Source organism: Colias philodice, chromosome 13 (genome assembly GCF_061535455.1).
Source record: "Colias philodice isolate Cphi_HAF_F1 chromosome 13, ilColPhil1 Martin Lab GWU primary, whole genome shotgun sequence".
NCBI classification, from domain to species: domain Eukaryota; kingdom Metazoa; phylum Arthropoda; class Insecta; order Lepidoptera; family Pieridae; genus Colias; species Colias philodice.
Window position 1 is genome coordinate 3,882,276 of NC_143098.1, and position 17,034 is coordinate 3,899,309.

At 33.0% G+C, this 17,034-nt stretch overlaps 3 protein-coding genes across 3 annotated transcripts; 2 read left to right on the forward strand and 1 right to left on the reverse strand.

Annotated features, from left to right (window-relative positions):
- Nucleotides 1-3,809: 3,809 nt before the first annotated feature.
- Bet1 (blocked early in transport 1) lies at nucleotides 3,810-4,526 on the forward strand. The gene has a single exon (XM_089702292.1). The coding sequence runs from the start codon at nucleotides 4,077-4,079 to the stop codon at nucleotides 4,413-4,415; it is 339 nt and encodes a 112-aa protein (XP_089558418.1). The 5' UTR covers nucleotides 3,810-4,076; the 3' UTR covers nucleotides 4,416-4,526.
- Nucleotides 4,527-6,095: 1,569 nt separating this feature from the next.
- On the forward strand, nucleotides 6,096-9,364 carry LOC149483295 (uncharacterized). The gene is made up of 2 exons (XM_089702294.1): nucleotides 6,096-6,541; nucleotides 7,069-9,364. The coding sequence occupies exons 1-2, from the start codon at nucleotides 6,447-6,449 to the stop codon at nucleotides 8,804-8,806; spliced, it is 1,833 nt and encodes a 610-aa protein (XP_089558420.1). The 5' UTR covers nucleotides 6,096-6,446; the 3' UTR covers nucleotides 8,807-9,364.
- Nucleotides 9,365-9,513: 149 nt separating this feature from the next.
- On the reverse strand, nucleotides 9,514-13,373 carry Ssl1 (general transcription factor IIH subunit 2 Ssl1). The gene is made up of 9 exons (XM_089702293.1): nucleotides 13,189-13,373; nucleotides 12,919-13,120; nucleotides 12,629-12,768; nucleotides 12,282-12,444; nucleotides 11,968-12,066; nucleotides 11,417-11,589; nucleotides 10,708-10,839; nucleotides 10,178-10,286; nucleotides 9,514-9,651 (listed from the first exon to the last, which is right to left on the reverse strand). Exons 1-9 carry the CDS (start codon nucleotides 13,248-13,250, stop codon nucleotides 9,520-9,522), a joined length of 1,212 nt encoding a protein of 403 aa, XP_089558419.1. The 5' UTR covers nucleotides 13,251-13,373; the 3' UTR covers nucleotides 9,514-9,519.
- Nucleotides 13,374-17,034: the final 3,661 nt, after the last annotated feature.

Sequence of the window (17,034 nt, forward strand, 5' to 3'; positions counted from 1 at the left end):
GAAAAATCACGGGTCAAATTGTCCCACCGAAAATATAACTGCGTTATAAGAATAACTATACCTACGATAAATTATACATAATACAATATAGTCTCAAATGCATACTAGTGAAATATTTTATTTGAATCAATAAAATAAAAAAAAAAAAATAAAAAATAATAATAATACAAAAATAAATTCACAACACAAGAAAATCCGCGCGCAAATCATAGCGCGTGACAATGAAATCAAGAACTTTCGAGCCGACGCGGACGACGAAGGAGCCTAACAAAAGTACCTACAATCATAGGCGGCTCGTGACAAAATTGTATGGCCGTGTTCACTTGAAATAAAACAACGAAAATAGGTACCTACAATAGCGTTAGCAGTACAAAAAAAATGAGCACCACATTATAAATGTCTATTTATACACTAAAAATTATAGAGTATTTCAAAACGAATTCAATTATTATTTAGCAATAATTAGAAAATCCCCGAATTTGCATTCGTGATCGTATTCATAGTGTTTGTCTACACTAATATTATAAAGAGGAAAACTTTGTTTGTTTGTTTGATTGTAATGAATAGGCTCATAAACTACTGGACATTTTACCAATGTTTGCAAGTTTGTGATTACTTTGATAGTTTACCGATTTATAATAATTGTATACTTATATCATTGTTTAAAAATATTCAAACACAATATGATATAGGTACTGATTTATCACTGGTTTCAGTGATGAACTGATGAGTCAATGTTAGCCACAATACTAATCACTTTCGTCATACATGTGTATTCAGAACTATGATTGATGTGATTTGCAATGTGGTGAAATTTCATAAAAATCACGGGCCAATTTTTTGTTTTGAATCCCACCGAAAATACATATATTACTAATTGCGTTATTAGAATAATTAATTACTATACCCACGATCAATTATTACAATTTACAATATAGTCTCAAATGCATACTAGAGAAACATTGCAATTTGAATCAATTAAAATGCATAGCATACAAAAATAAATTCACAACACAAGAAATTCCGCGCGCAAATCATAGCGCGTGTCAATGAAATCAAGAATGTAATTTTATATCAAGCCGACGAGCGACGACGCCGAACTAAAGTACCTACAGTACCATTTACCTTCAGTGTACAATACAGTTTACAGACCTACGACGGACGAACAATAATGAGTAATAAATAAAAAAAAACATAGTTTCTAAGGTCATTAGTTTTATTTTATTTTATTGTTATTTTCTTTGAACGATTGGAAATGAAATTACTCAATTTTTACACAGAACTTTGATTTATTAGAATTATGCTCATTATGCATAAGATAACGAACGCGAATGCACGACATCTAGCGCGTCAATGTCTAAACATCGCCTTTCGTTTAGACATTGACGCGCTAGATCTGTAATAAGTATATAGTCTATGCGCTAGATGTCGTGCTTTATGTCGTGTTTCGCTTGGCAAAAGTCACGCACACTACTGTAGAAGTGTCAAATTTTTCCGGTATTTTACTGTTGTTTTTCTAAGTAAATATTGTAAATTATTGATTAAAAAGGTCGAACGCGCACACATTTCATTATAGAGAAGTGATAAAATGATTAGTTTTAAAGAAATAGTGTCTGTGTTAAGTGTTTAGAGGTAATCAAAAATGTATGGAGGGACGGTCGGAACATCAACCTTAAATAAAACTGCTTCTTTTATTTACTAGCTGCGCCGTGAACGATTTTTCCTTTGTTCTTGTGAGAATATCGGTATAAATTATAGACTAAGTAACTCATCAGCCATCTGTCAGTGAAAGTTTTGTCTAAATCGGCCCAGCTGTTCCGGAGATTAACCGGAACAGACAGACATTAAAAAATAAAAATGACTATTTTGGTGTATGTACAGTGTCGTATGCATCTTGTAAAAAACGGTTATTTAACAAACAGATACTCAAATTTTATTATTTGTATAGGTTTATCCCATCTCTCTTATCCTATGATACACTTTATTTCTCGTGTGTGAAGGAGATTTCAGTTCTAAAATACATAAGTATTATATTTTACTTTTTCGTGTTGCAATAGATAACGTGAGCATAATAAATAATAATATTATATTCCACTTGGGGTGGGATTGTTCCCTCATTTTTCTGTCTATCTTTCTATCCGCAGAAAAGAGCAAAATGTTAAGCATTAAAACTAATTTACTAAACAGTACACAGGCGAAGCCACGGCCACGGTATCCTAACTGGACCCGTGGCTCATTCGCGTGGTATCCAGGTAAAAAGTAGCCTTTGTAGTTTGTACTAACCCAGACTCGATTGTAGGTCCGACTTGAATGCGATCGTTGATATTCCGTCTAAGGAGAAATAACTGTTAAATACCTTTACCTCCTATATTAAAACGTAGAGATTTAATGCTCATTGCTATGAATGTTAAATCGTGTTTGAGTGTTAAGAATTCATAAATTATAGTTTACACTCACAGACATAGATAGACTACGCAAGTACCGCGATCTGTATGAAAACCAAGCGTGTCATATTTTTTGTACTGACCTTGACGCGTTATGACGTCACGAGCGCTTTTTAGTGATGGTAATTTCATTTTACGCTAAATCGATTAGGACGCCACTCGCGCGGCGATTCTAGTATCGTCCTATCCCATCGAAGTAAATCGAAAGAAATCAGATCAAACTAGATCTATGTCTAAGAGGTAATTAAATAAATGAATCGTAATCGATTACTAAATCGATTCAAGACAGAAAAATGATAATTACCATAGACAGAGGAATGATAAAATAAATTTATAAACCTTTTAATATTCTAACAAGTAAACTAATGTGTTTTAGCTTTTTCTTACATATGCCCATTGAGTTACCGTGTACTACGTACTAGAGAGGCCATCGAAAGAAAGTAATGAAACTGTCAATCAATCAATCTTTATGTCCCGTTGCATCAATCCATTTTTCTTTTATGTTCGGGTTACTTGGAAAACTGAAAAAACAAACATAGTCTAAGCAATAAGGAGTTTTCTTAAAAAACTCCCAAGATGACACTTTAACTAATGGCGTCCATGTCATAATATTTATTTTTAGTACCTTTGTATTAAAATACTTAAAAGTTCTAGGTCAAGTCGTATTAAATGACAAAAAAAATCTATGCCTTTTTTTCTGAAAAATTGCTCCTTCAAATTATCATTTTTCTGTTCGATTATAAAATCGATTAGAATCGAGAACTGTTGCATCAAATGAACATCACTAACCACAAAATTGGACAGAAAAATGAGAACAGAAAAATGAGAAGACGCTATTCATTGCTTGTTATCATACGACTCGATCTTTACCGTGCCAAGTAAAAGCCGCAATGTATTCCGAATCATTTCGTATGATTTGGTATCCGTGTTTGTCACGATCGTTTTCCACAGATATTCTTTATTTGATTTTAAAATAAATAGTGCATATTCTGATTAGAAAATTACTTACCGGTGGAAGGAAACATCTCTGCTAACTCGGCCACTCACAGCTGTGGAGTTTCTACAGTTTATAACGGCGTAATTCGGCATTTTACTTTATTCAGCTTCACGTCTTTCCTTGGCGAACTACAAGCGCGGACTGAGTGTAGGCCAGCGTCAAGTAAGTTTCATAATCTTAGTTTGGACACGGGAAGTACATACATTCGCTTAGTCTATCTTGATACATGTCTGTGTTTACACTCGAAACTACTTGATGATCCTTTTTAAACGTCAAAAGTACTAGGAGCCTTAAAGCGTGAATACTTTTATCGTTTAAAAAAATACATGACAAATGACAATAGTTTAATTTGACAGTTGACAGTTCACAGTTGACACACGTCACTTTTGTTGACGACGTGAAAGACGTGATGAAATGGAAAATCTATGAATCTGAAAGAAATAATAAAAATATCTATTCATTGTTGTTGTAACTAATCTAAAACCCCATGTTATACGGTTAAATGCTCTATATATAAACTAATACATCGTTTATTTGCTGTGAAGTGAATACGAAGGCCTTTCAGCTCTTTCGAACAGATTCATTAATAGTAGAGTAAAAATAAAGATTTCAAGACGGCGGGTCGTAGCAGCAATATGCGAAGAGCCCGAGAAACTTATGCATACCAACCGATACCTCGAGCTCCTACTGAGGATGTTCTTGAACATGAAAACGAACGAATGGCCGAGGAACTTAGTGGAAAAATAACATCCCTTAAACATATGTCAATTGAGATTGGCAACGAAGTTCGATACCAGGATAAAATATTACGTGGCCTAGATGACGATGTCGACAGAAGTTCAGGTTTTCTGGGGAAAACTATGGGCAGAGTATTGAAGCTTGGTAAAGGGAATCATAACTATTACATCATTTACTTATTCTTGTTCTCTATTTTTGTTTTCTTTTTGCTTTATATAGTTCTGAAGTTCAGGTGATTTCTGCAAAGCATACATGTTTATTTCATATGTTTTCATTCCCTTTTATGATTAAAATTTGTAAATATGTTTATTAAATTATAATATTATATGATGTTGTGAATCAATCAATGGTCTTTTATTCCATAGTATAAATTGAACAAATCATATTGTGGATAAGGTTTTTGATAAGAACTATGGCGGCAATATCTGTATATTAGTCAATATTCAAGAATAAATCAAACACAGTTTTTGATGGTTTTGTGTAAAAGAAGACAATAAAATTTCTCTATATTTTTCAAAAAGATATATTGAGTATATAATAATTTACAAAAATTGAATTATAACTTAAAAGTGATTAATACTTATATCATCAAAATGTTGTCACATACAATTCTTTCATCAAATTATAATAATCATTAAATGCAACATCTTTAGTAATGGATATATACAAATTACATGAAGATCCAGTGGCGACTGAACAACTTCTTGCTGAATCAATAAGCAAGGCAACAATGCCACAAGCATTTTGTATGTTGTTCTTATTTGCAAAATTATTCATACTATCCAAAATTATAGTAGATGGTACATGTTCCCATTCTGCTAATGATGCCAGACTTTCTATGAGCGATATTGTATTGGATACATACAGAAAACTGATCATTTTAATATAATGCCTATCTATTAAACTTAAATCTTGAGATAATTCAGGCAATTCGTTCAATTCATCTTGAAGTACATACAATACTTTGCCCTGTTTCGCGTGAAATAATGCCTTTTCAAAAAGCTTTTCCCTGTTCATTTTTTCACTTTCGTAAAAGAGGTCAGTGATTACTTTTCCATCACACATGTTTTATCTCAGGTCAAGGTTTATCTTTGTATCACAATACAGTAGAAATTTGAATATTTTACCAGACTGCTCAAAAATATATTATACTCAATCCAATAATATCTTCTAACATTTTAAACTTAATTAGGGTTCTTCAAGTCATTACATTTGTTTGTTATGTGCTACTATATTACTTGCTCTGTGGTTAAGTAAATTAAATTTTAGTTGGTGGTGCTAATTTTTAAATTCAAACAAATATGTATAAATTTTTCAATTTCATGTGACATGAACATTACTTGCTCTGTGACATGAACCACGACATGAACGTTTTCTGACATTGACATAAAGTAGTCATTGACACAACAGTTCAGAAATCACGAATTGATAAATTCAAAGCAGTATGTACATAATCTCTATATCATAAAACTGTGTAATAAAACCACTAAAACATATTATCTAATTATTACAGAGGTAGGTAAGTACATATTTTAAACCCTGTTTACTCGTCTATTGTACCAATATTGATAAAAAAAAATTTATCCTGACATCCTCAAGGATAATTTAAACAAATAAAAATACGAGTTTCTGAGAAAGAAAATGTTAAAAAATTAAAAATATAAATAAGGGATAATGGAAAGGGATATGTGAGCTAAATGCTACATTATTATGTACATCATTATGTATTTTCGACGGGCGAAGATGGGGCGGACCGCTAGTATTGTATAAATACAATTTCTAAAGTAACCATATCATAAAATAAAAATCGAAATTATAAAACATCTCACACTCAATTTAAATGAAACACAATTTATTCTTACAATCATATATTACAATACTTTTTACTTTTTACAATATATGAGGGGTATAGAATCAAAGGCAGCTATATCCACAACAAGTCATTTTTTAAACTGTGAATGCCATCTTATTCTTCATACTATTCCACATAAGTTCACAAAATTGTTTGGTACCTAAAACAGCTAAATCCCAGCCAAATTCCCGTTTAAAGAATCGGTTTAGAATCAAAGTCAGCTAAATCCACAGGGTTTGGAAACGAACACAGCTAGAATTGAGCTCGGCCAATCACAGGCATCCATTTTCGTAATGACAAGATGGCGGATTTCATACTGAACCGTGTTTGCGTGGGTGTGATTTTTATCGAAATTAAATAGGATTTTGCATAGTTTTCTTACTAAAAACGTGTTATACGACTAGTTAAACGTGTAATGGAAGTGCCTGTAATAGAAGCATTGCCAGGGAAAGGAAGAAAGCGCAAAAGACAGCCGGAGAAATGGAAGGCGAACAAAGCGAAAATTGACAGGTAAGCCTAGTCTAGTGATGTACTTAATCCGATGGAGTTCGATAGAATTTTTAACAAAAGATACAATTTTTTAAAGAATAGATGGAAGAGGTATATATTCTAGGTTTAACATTACCTATAAGTTTAATGTTGTTCAGTTCGATTTCTATCAATAGATGGGTCCATTCCATTAAGGGTCCCGGGGATTATAGTGTATTGGAATTTAGGCGATAAGCTGACAACCTATAATTAAAGTACGTTCAGCCTGAAGCGATCGCTCTTTGTACCTGCTGCCTAGGCGCGTGCCGGCGCTTGTCAAAGGAAGCCGTCGCCGCGACACGTTCTGAACGAATATACTTTAAGCAATAAACTTCCACCTTCCTACCTTCAAAACTTTGTCAGACGTCGTATAAACTATCTATGAGATCGGTGACGCTCTGCCCACACCGTAAGAGATATAGGCGTCGCTATTTGTTTTGCAAGTATTTCATCTTAATGAAAATTGAATAGGCTAAAACAGTAATGGTTACGTTTGTTTTGTTTCACAGGTACTCGTCGCCATCTTTGCCTGAAAACATAACCTGCAATCATAACACAAAATCATTTGCGTGTAAACAATTGAAAATACTAGATCTAGTGCATTTTCACAGATCGTTTTACTCAAAACCCAACAAACAACATCAAGATGCGTTAATATTGAAGTGCTGTTCGGTAAAAAAAACAGCCAGAAAACGGCCTGTAAAAAACGTAAGAAAAAGCAGAGCTTTTTCGATAAAATATGCAATTTACGCAAAATCACTTAAGAAAGCCATTCCAGTTTGCCAGAAAGTATTTCTAAATACACTTGGGATAACGAAGTATCGTGTTCAGTTCGTCATGCAAAACTTCTTTGAATCTGGTCGGGTTCCTACAGAGAAAAGAGGCGGTGACCGTAAGACACAAAAGTTTGCAGCACAAAGACAATCAGTTCATAGTTTTTTAAAGTCTTTGAATTGCGTTGAAGCACATTATTGCAGAGGATCATCGCAGCAACGTAAATACCTACCTAGTGAGCTCAATATTAAAAAAATATATAAACTTTTTAAACAAGCACATCCAAACAGCCCAGTCAAATCATCTTACTTTAGATCTATCTTTAATCAGGATTTTAATCTTGGTTTTGGGAGTCCAAGGACGGATGTGTGCTCGAAATGCCTTGAACTTCAAGAAAAATTGAAAAACGAAAATGATACATCAAAGAAAAACCTACTGATGATAGAGAAAAGGATACACAAATTAAGAGCACAAACATTTTTTAAACTACTAAGGGAAAAAGAAGGGCAAATGATTACATTCTCATTCGATTGCCAAAAGAATTTAGTACTTCCGAAAGTGCCCGACCAGAGCTGTTATTACAGCAGGCAGCTGTATTTGTATAATTTTACAATAGTCCAAGGATCATCGAAAGATCCTTTAAATAAAAACACTACATATGCATACATCTGGACAGAAAATGAATATGCTAAAGGTTCAAACCAAATTGCTTCTGCTGTATATGATAGGCTCAACAAAACTGACCTAACTGATGTAACCCACGTCCGTTTAGTGGCAGATGGATGTGCTGGCCAAAATAAAAATTATATAATGATTTCCATGTGCATGCGATGGCTTTTAGAAAACCGTCATGTAAAAAAAATGGAACTAGTGTTTCCCATCACAGGCCATTCTTTCATGCCTCCTGATAGAGTTTTCGGGAATATTGAAAAACAAATCCGAAAACTTGAGGTAATCACATCGCCAGAAGAGTACATCGCTGTAATCAGTGAACACTCTACAGTCACGCAACTACGTGATATACCCGTGCTTGACTGGAAAAGTTCAATAAATAGTATTGTTAAAACACCGGCTCAAATTCACTTCAAGATTTCTCAGTGCAAAAGATTTATTCTTCGAAGATCCAAAAAACAAGGAAGTGTGTTGGTACGTGGTGAATTATATTACAATTCTGACACGGGAAACCCCAAAAGTTTGTGTAAACCAGGCAAAAAAGCTGAGGATATACGACCAACAATAATTCCTAGCGGCATACAAGTGAATCCATTAAAGTTGCGAGATGTCAGAAACTTGCTTCAAAAACACTACGGTGACTCTTGGAAAAACCTGGCACATTTAAGATATTTTCACGCCGTATTGAATCATTTAGACGAAGATGAGCTGCGGCTATTAGAAGAAAGGGGAGTTGAAGAGAACGATACTGTAGAAGATCTATGTGAAGTTCAAGAAGAAGGAGAGAATTTAAGTATATAAAATTTAATTCATAATAAAAATGATTTTATAAAAATGTTCTTTTATTTACTCAACTAGCTGACCCGGCAGACGTCGTCTTGTCCAGTAATCAATCCAACACCTACGCTACACCTACCCTATACCTGCCCTATACCTGCCCTACACCTACCTTACCCCCTATGTATTATTCTGGGTCTTCAGCTACCTACATACCAAATTTCATCGTAATCTGTTCAGTAGTTTTCGCGTGAAAGAGTAACAAACATCCATCCATCCACAAACTTTTGCCTTTATAATATTAGTAGGATTATAATTCGGTATCAATTTTTAAGCAATCGACGTGATAATAACGAATGCATATTTTCATTTCATTTTGGATAGAAAATCCTTAGATAAAGTTTAACTGCACATCACTATTCCTGTGACGTCATCACCAAAGAATTGGTATCAAAAACAGCTATATCCATTACAATCAGATTCAAAGACAGCTAAATCCTTTTGTTGGTATCAAATACAGCTAAGTGATTTTAAAATTATCGCGTAAAAGTTTTAATTTGGATTGGTTTATGGGTGTGTGTTGTTCAGTGGTACCAACATTCCTAATACTTTTTTTAAGGCTTTTTTTACACGTATTTCTACAGTAAAAATAAAATAAGACGTTTTTTCTGCTTTATGAAAAAAATGCCTAGGTGGATATAGCTGCCTTTGATTCTGTACCCCTCATATAACTAATATCACGAGGATTCCGGCAATCGCTGATATAGGTGCGGTCGAGACGCGCATCCGGGACACACATGCAAGGTGGATGCTATCATACTCTCGCATTCCCAGCAATAAAACTCCATACAACGGGTGCAGCGATATATCTGTACAATTTAAAATTTTAGGAATCAGTACCTGAAATAATGTATTAAAAATTGATGGAAAAAGAGAAACAAGAATCTATTCACTGTATTTATTTACGCACAGTACTATGATTCATCAGCAAATGGAAAATAAAGGTTTAATTTTTAAGGGTTTAAGATTAATTTCACCAATAATAAATAATAATAAATACACTTTATTCAGCACCATGTAAATACACGTAAAAAAAGAAACAGACAATATGATTATAAAGCTAAAAAGGCGGCCTTATCGCTACTAAGCGATTTCTACCAGGCAACCTATGGGTAGGATTTTTAATTATAAGAAAGAGGTGAAAACAATAGGTGGTGCAGAAATGAAAATGTATTACAGTATATTATACACCAAATGAAACATGCATAACAAACATGCACTGTAGTTTTGTTGATTAACAAATAACAATTTAAAATATTAATTACTCTCACACATGATACATGCAATAATAATATTTTAATTCGTAACGAATTAGTGAATTAAAAAATGACATACCTGCTTATCAACATCGGTAAATGATCTCACACAGGCAAAGCAAAACTGACTTTGCCCCTCATTTTTTAATTCTTCAAATGGGTCTACCGGGAATAAGTGATGATATGATCTGGAAACAAGTAATCTTTGCTATAATAATTAACCCTCACAAACATAAAAATTTACAAAAAGAATTTTGGCAGCCTTATCGCGATAAGCGATTTCTTCCAAGCAACCTTGGAAACCATGGTTTAAAGGAAAAATAAACAAAATAAAACAATACGAATAAATCTATAATATGCACAGTCTACTTCACCTAAAAAAAAAAAGACGGGTTGTACTCCGGGAGTGCCGGCAGCAGTGAAAACTTGATTATTAACGTTGAGCATGTTTGATATTTTGGAATGGTATCCGTCTTACGCTTTTTCGATCAGGTCACGTGTCCTGACGCGAGTTCAAGATTTTATACCCATTACAGAAAAAGTGCTCAACGCCGCTAAAAAAGTTTTCACTTCAAAAAAAATAAAAGAAATATATCTAGCCGCGTGTACCTAGCGAGATGCGGCGCGGAGGCGAGCGTGAGCCCGCAGGTGCGGCACTGCGCGGGCAGCGAGCAGTACTTGCTGCGGCACTGCGGGCACAGGTGGCCCTCGCCGCCCACACCCTCGCCCTCCTCTAGGTGACTGTATTCAATAAATAAAATATTATTTGAATTCATACATTAATTTGTCACATTGGCTTGAGGTTCACGCCCTAGGTAATGAAGCAGGATATGATTCTAGTGATGTTTTATTGTTACATTTTTTGTTATTATAACGATAAACAATGTATACATGTCATGTATATACTAGTAGTATAAACGTTAAAAAAATAAAAACGCTTCACTCTTCACATATTAGGATATAGGTACTTTTTATGTTTTCGTAAAAGTGAGATTTTCTTCTATTCATAAAAAAATCTTAATACGTAATTCGTATATGGACACAAAACTGGACCAAAAAAGGCTATTTTTTTTATTACAAAAAAAAAAACAAACAAACACTTGCAAATTTCGTATGTTCAAAATCGTTTAAAGAAAATACATGTAGGTAGAGTGAACTGTTTTATTATTACAGGACGAGTTTGTTTAATAGTCTGTTTAGAGGGTCAAACCCTCTATCACTGAAGACTATTCATAATCTCAACATGATTCAAGAAATAAAGCACAAGATAACAATCTATTTCAGCCCTGGTCAGAAATTGTTTATGACAAAAACTTACCACATACAAACAGTGATGGGCGGGTCGTTAGACGCACCATCAGAAGTAGTAGCCGGGGGTGCGGTATGTGGAAAACCCATCTTTACTAAACCAGCGTCTAACGCCCGCGCTCGAGGAGGTGGGGAAGTATGTTCTAAGAGTAGCGAGCGGTAGTGAACATCATCCAATACTACCTATTGAGAAAATGGCAAAAATATGATAATATACCAACTAATACAAAAAAAAAATTATATAATATGTGGCTAATAGGTTATCAGGGACAGGGCAGGAACCAGTCAATCATATTAAAAATGTAATAATGGTTTAAAGTAACATTTTTATTGTGATTTTCCAACATTTAACACATTATTAAGTAAAATTTTGTCCCAATTTAAGTAGCGTAGGTAAATAAATATTAAACATTTATTTTTCACTACAATTTCATTAAATTCTTCTGGAAGACAATAATTATTACAATGAAATTTCAGCCAGTCTTGGGAAATTTGTGATTATTCTCCATGGAGTTTGTATAAATAAAGCATTAAAATAAATTGTAATTAAGTTACACTTACCCCATATTCCCCACCTGTATCTTGACATAATTTCTTACATATTCTTACTTCAGCAGCCAATCCAATTACTGAACATCTAATTCCATCATTTTTCAAGTTCTAAAAATAATTAAATTCTTATGTTTTTTACGTAAACGTTTGTGTGTTTAACGTAAACAGATTTTTCATATACATATTTATAATTTTAACAGTTTTCTCAAAACTTGAATAAACAATATATCACCAGGAATTTCACTATTCATTTAATTAAGTATGCTATTTACATCACTTAAGATAAAATGGTAGATTTCAAGCCAATATTCAAAATAAAATACCTGAATAGTTGTAGTAATATCACCAGGGTCACATGTAGTTAGAGAAGCAAATAGAACAAGTAATTCTCTGGACGCATGACCAGGGAGTGGCTTTAGAACTCGGCCAGCAAGTTCCAATGTGTTTTGTAGTGAAGGCTCTCCCGTTAATGCCAAGTTGGATAAGCTAGAATGGAAAATATTATAATATTTTAATGAAAGAAGTAAAAATACATATAAATTGAAAATAAAAAGAACATAATTCATAATTTTTACAAACATCTGATAGAACAAAATATTCTGATAGAACACATGGAATTTTTCTGTATAAGGATATTTCAACTGTAATCTCATAAATATGATATTCTTACCCTTGAACAGTTTTGACATGTTTTCTAATATTTCCTGAGAGCTCAGTTATCTTTTCAGCTCTTTTGTTTTTCATTGCAATTAACCCCAATTGGCTAAGAGGATTCTGATCAAAGAATTCTTCTACAAATTTCTCCAATAACTGCAATAAAATGTTAAGCACCTATGTTATATAACTTTCAATATAAAAAAATGCTTTATTATCAATAAAAATCTAATATGAATAAGGGAAAATCATGACACAACAAATAAAATGTTTTGAATGTGTAATAATGAATGAATAGTATCAAACCTTTAATGTACATAAAAATCTTGTAGGCTTAAGATCCTGTGAACTCATAGCTTCAGAACAATCGATGGCTACAAGTAGATGCCTCATCATGCCAAGGCGTACCGGGCCACGACGAGTGGTTGCTGCTTTCCGAGCCGCTTTTTGAGCAAACTCCGCCACAAGACCTTCCACCAAGCCATCTTCATCTTCTTTTATTGCTTCCCTACAGAAATAATAACACTTAATACATGTTTCAAGCTTTCTTATTTAAATAATAACAACTCAACCTACCATGTCTTTTCATAACCCGTTTCCCATCGATATTCTTTAGGATCCTGTTCATCGTCAGCCATGATCTTGTCTTTTGGTTAATCTGTTATTGAAGAGTATTGTGTAGCACAAAACTAAGTATTAATTTTATGTAAATATTAAAATATAATAAAAACATAAACGTATCGGTGTTTTCTATCAAATATTTTCAGCAGGGGTAGGACAGTTCCATACAATGACATATTTGGGGTTTTTATTTTCAAAATGCGCCATCTCTTAACGGTATCCAAAACAATTAGTTGCTTTATACGATCACAGATGGAAGAACAATCGATAAGAAATAATTTATTACAAAACAAAAAAGACAAAGAACATTTATTTAAATATCTAATTATTTAATTGAACTTGTATTATAAATATTTTTAAATTTTGTGTAACTTACAAGTTGAGTAATAATTACGATAGCAACACAATGAATTGATACCAATATTGATTGTGAAACAGCGTTCCCAACCGTACGATAATTATCGTACAAACACGATAATTTGGTGCCTACGTACGATGTACGATAGCATGTTATTATCGTACGCTGATTTTACGATAATTTCTATCAGGCAAAATTCGAGAATTTATATTATTTCACCCATACAAATATGAAATTTTGACGTGTTTCATATCGAACTTTCATGGGAACAGTGAAATTTTGTCAGATTGAATTTTAAACTTGGCGCGTTTATTGAACATAAAGTGGAAATGGAATCGGTTCAGGTCTGTAGTCTGTACCACGCGTAAAACCAAAGAGTATAATGAATATTAAGTTTGGGTTTCAATGTCCCGTTGATTTGACAGCGGTAGTTAAACAAAGATTAACTATAGAGAACTTGCATACTTATCAATATTACAATTTATATGATTTATTTATTTATAATTGACTTTATTCTAAAAAGTACGATAATTTCGAACTAAAAACGCCTAATGTACGATAATTTTACGCCCCTGGTACGATAATCAGCTCACTTCAGGTTGCTAACACTGTTGTGAAAATACGTCACAAATATGGCGACTGCTCCTTGCTTTGCGCTTGTTTGTAGTTTTGTTCCATATTTTGTACTGTTCTTCGTGATTCGTGAAATAATTAATCCGCCGATCCGCGTTGAGTTGAGTCTTCTCCTCAGTCCTCCGTAGTGAAGTGTACGAATTTCCAAAGAATACAAAAAGAATAAAAAATCATTTTAATATATCCATCAAACAAAATTTAGTGACGGACATTATTTTTGAAGAAAGATGTTCCTAAAAAAGGATTGAAACAAAAAATAAAAAGTTTACTGACATATTTGTGTATTATCCCTTTAATTGTGATAAACATAAAACTACATTAAAAAGTTATTTTGAAAATACAGTAATTCATGTACTTGTTGTATACAGTCTGGCAAAATCACATATCATGGCGAGGACGAAATAAAAACAACAGCACAAACATATAAAAATAAACATATACATGTAACAATTTAAAATAATATTGTTATTTAAATATGTAATACTGTTCAAAATCAATTATTTTCTAAAAATTCCGTACCATTGTCAAAATTTACAATTCTATGTTAATTACTGTAAGTGTAAATAAATAAATTATTGTAAAATAAAATTTGTTTTTATTTGTATGCACTCCCTTTCTGAAACTCATGCTTAGACTTCATCTTCTTACTATTTTACTGTATTCAAGGTGATAAGATTTTACTTATTAGGTACACTACGGCCAACGTAACTTGGCGGGCCTGAACTTCGCGCAGAAGGCTGCGCACGAACGTTTTTTAGGAACGAAATGGTGGCATGAGGCGGCGTGCGCGGGGCGGAGATCTAGGCTAGGGATTGACTCTATGTAAACACAATCATCCCTTTATTCGAACGAATATCGCAATCGATTTTTATCGATTTGAAATTTATTGATTTTTGTTTATATGAGATACTGAACGAAATAGCTTTACAAACTTATTGAATTTTGTCGTTAGTAAAAGAGATTTCGAGTTTAATAGCAAAAAAAAACTAATAACATTTTATTTTCATGGTTGTAAGACATGATTTAGTTAAATATCATTTATTTATAAACGACCACTACAATAAGGACTGATTGAGAATATTTGAAACCTATTAAAAAATTAAATATAAATATATTTCACAATTCAATTTCAATCGATTTGAAAAAAAAATCGATTAATCAATATCCTCAGACACGCATAGTGGACATCCCTTTTTGTTTACGTCGTATAACTTCGTGCATATTCGGCAATTCTCGGTACGCAATTATGTATCTCAGTCACACGTTAACATTGGTGTCGTGTTCGTGTCGCTATCTCTGTCTTGAGTACAGGCGGTTACAAAAGTTTTCGTTGAGTTGATCGTTATTATTTGTTATTAATATTATATTGTTGAGTGTTAAGTTTAAATTTGTTCGTGTTTAAGTTTGTTTTAGTGATAATTTGGAATATTCTACTTGGAATTTTGTATTATTCGGGAACAAAGATGCCACCAAAGCATAATATGGTTTTAAATCGCCAGGCGAGAAAAATAATATTCGATTTAACGCAGTATTTTAAAAAAAGAAAAAGAAGAAGGCGTAAAAAATGTTGACAAAGTTTTTTTAAGAGTTGCTGAGTGAATCCTGAATTCATTAGGTTATTTTTATTGCTTTATGTCTCATAGCGTTTTGATATTTATTTTATTTGTACTTGGTCTCTGTTATACAGAAATTTTTATTCGAATTTCAGTTTAAAAGAAATAAATGCCTATAACACTTTTTTTTACGAGTGTACATGCGCAAAAGTTCGTAGAGGCTATGTTCAGGCCCGCCAAGTTACGTTGGTCGTATTGTATTTGATTTTCTCTCAACTTGAATACAATAAAATAGTAAGAAGCTGAAGTCAAAGTACCTACCATTGCATGTAATATAGTAGATGTCTATAGCTATAGCTATACATTTCACAAGTTTGTGGATGCCGATAATAGATGGCGCTGTTTATCAGATCAATTGACATTAGCGGTCTTCAAAAAATTCTGCGAGCGGGCTCTCTATACCCGTATCTCGGAGGAATTAACAAGCCTGGAGAAGTAACAATTAATTGAACGTTTCTTATATAGTGGCTCTCTTTTATTCAATACCCTAATTAGTGCGATAGAAAGAGACAACACACTGTTATCGGCTTGGCATTCAAATCCACATGTAGCCACTTTTTGTTCTAAAAAGGTAGTGCTTGCCACAAATTTATCGAATACTAAAATATCGATAAATAAAAAAATTGAGTTATAAAATTGCTTGAAGATAATTTACACGAATCTATTTGGAATTATTCATTTACGATGCGTACTGACTGCCTTGCATTGTATGGTAGTGGTATTTATAAAAAAATATTATTAGGTATTTCGGTTTAGGTTTTTTTTATGGTTTCGTAAAAAGGTACGTATTTTTTCCTGTTTTCATAGATTCATTCATAGAATTATACGGAACCCTTCGTGCGCGAATCTGACTTCCACCTGGTTGATCATTTTACAAATCAATAATCGTATCCTACTAATATTATAGAAGCGAAAATATATAAGAATGGACATTTGATACTCTTTCACGTAAAAACTACTGAATGAGTTTTTATGAAACTTTACAATTAAATTTTAATTTATAGTTTAAACATCAGAATAACATAATATAGGCTACAATTTACCGCGGGAAAATAACTCATTCCCACGGGAAAAAATTGTTTGTTTGTTCCCAGAGAACACGCGGGGCACCTCTAGTTTAAAATAAATTTCTTCAAATAAAACAAATAAACATTTAATTTTTTTTTACAACATTTTAATTCGATACTTAATTACCAA

Coding starts and splice junctions, on each gene's coding strand:
- Bet1 (XM_089702292.1), top strand. CDS start 4,077: ATGCGAAGAGCCCGAGAAACTTATGCATACCAACCGATACCTCGAGCT.
- LOC149483295 (XM_089702294.1), top strand. CDS start 6,447: ATGGAAGTGCCTGTAATAGAAGCATTGCCAGGGAAAGGAAGAAAGCGC. Junction 6,542..7,068: donor AACAAAGCGAAAATTGACAG/GTAAGCCTAGTC, acceptor TTTGTTTCACAG/GTACTCGTCGCCATCTTTGC.
- Ssl1 (XM_089702293.1), bottom strand. CDS start 13,250: ATGGCTGACGATGAACAGGATCCTAAAGAATATCGATGGGAAACGGGT. Junction 12,769..12,918: donor GATTTTTATGTACATTAAAG/GTTTGATACTAT, acceptor ATTTTATTGCAG/TTATTGGAGAAATTTGTAGA. Junction 12,067..12,281: donor ATATTACTACAACTATTCAG/GTATTTTATTTT, acceptor AATTATTTTTAG/AACTTGAAAAATGATGGAAT.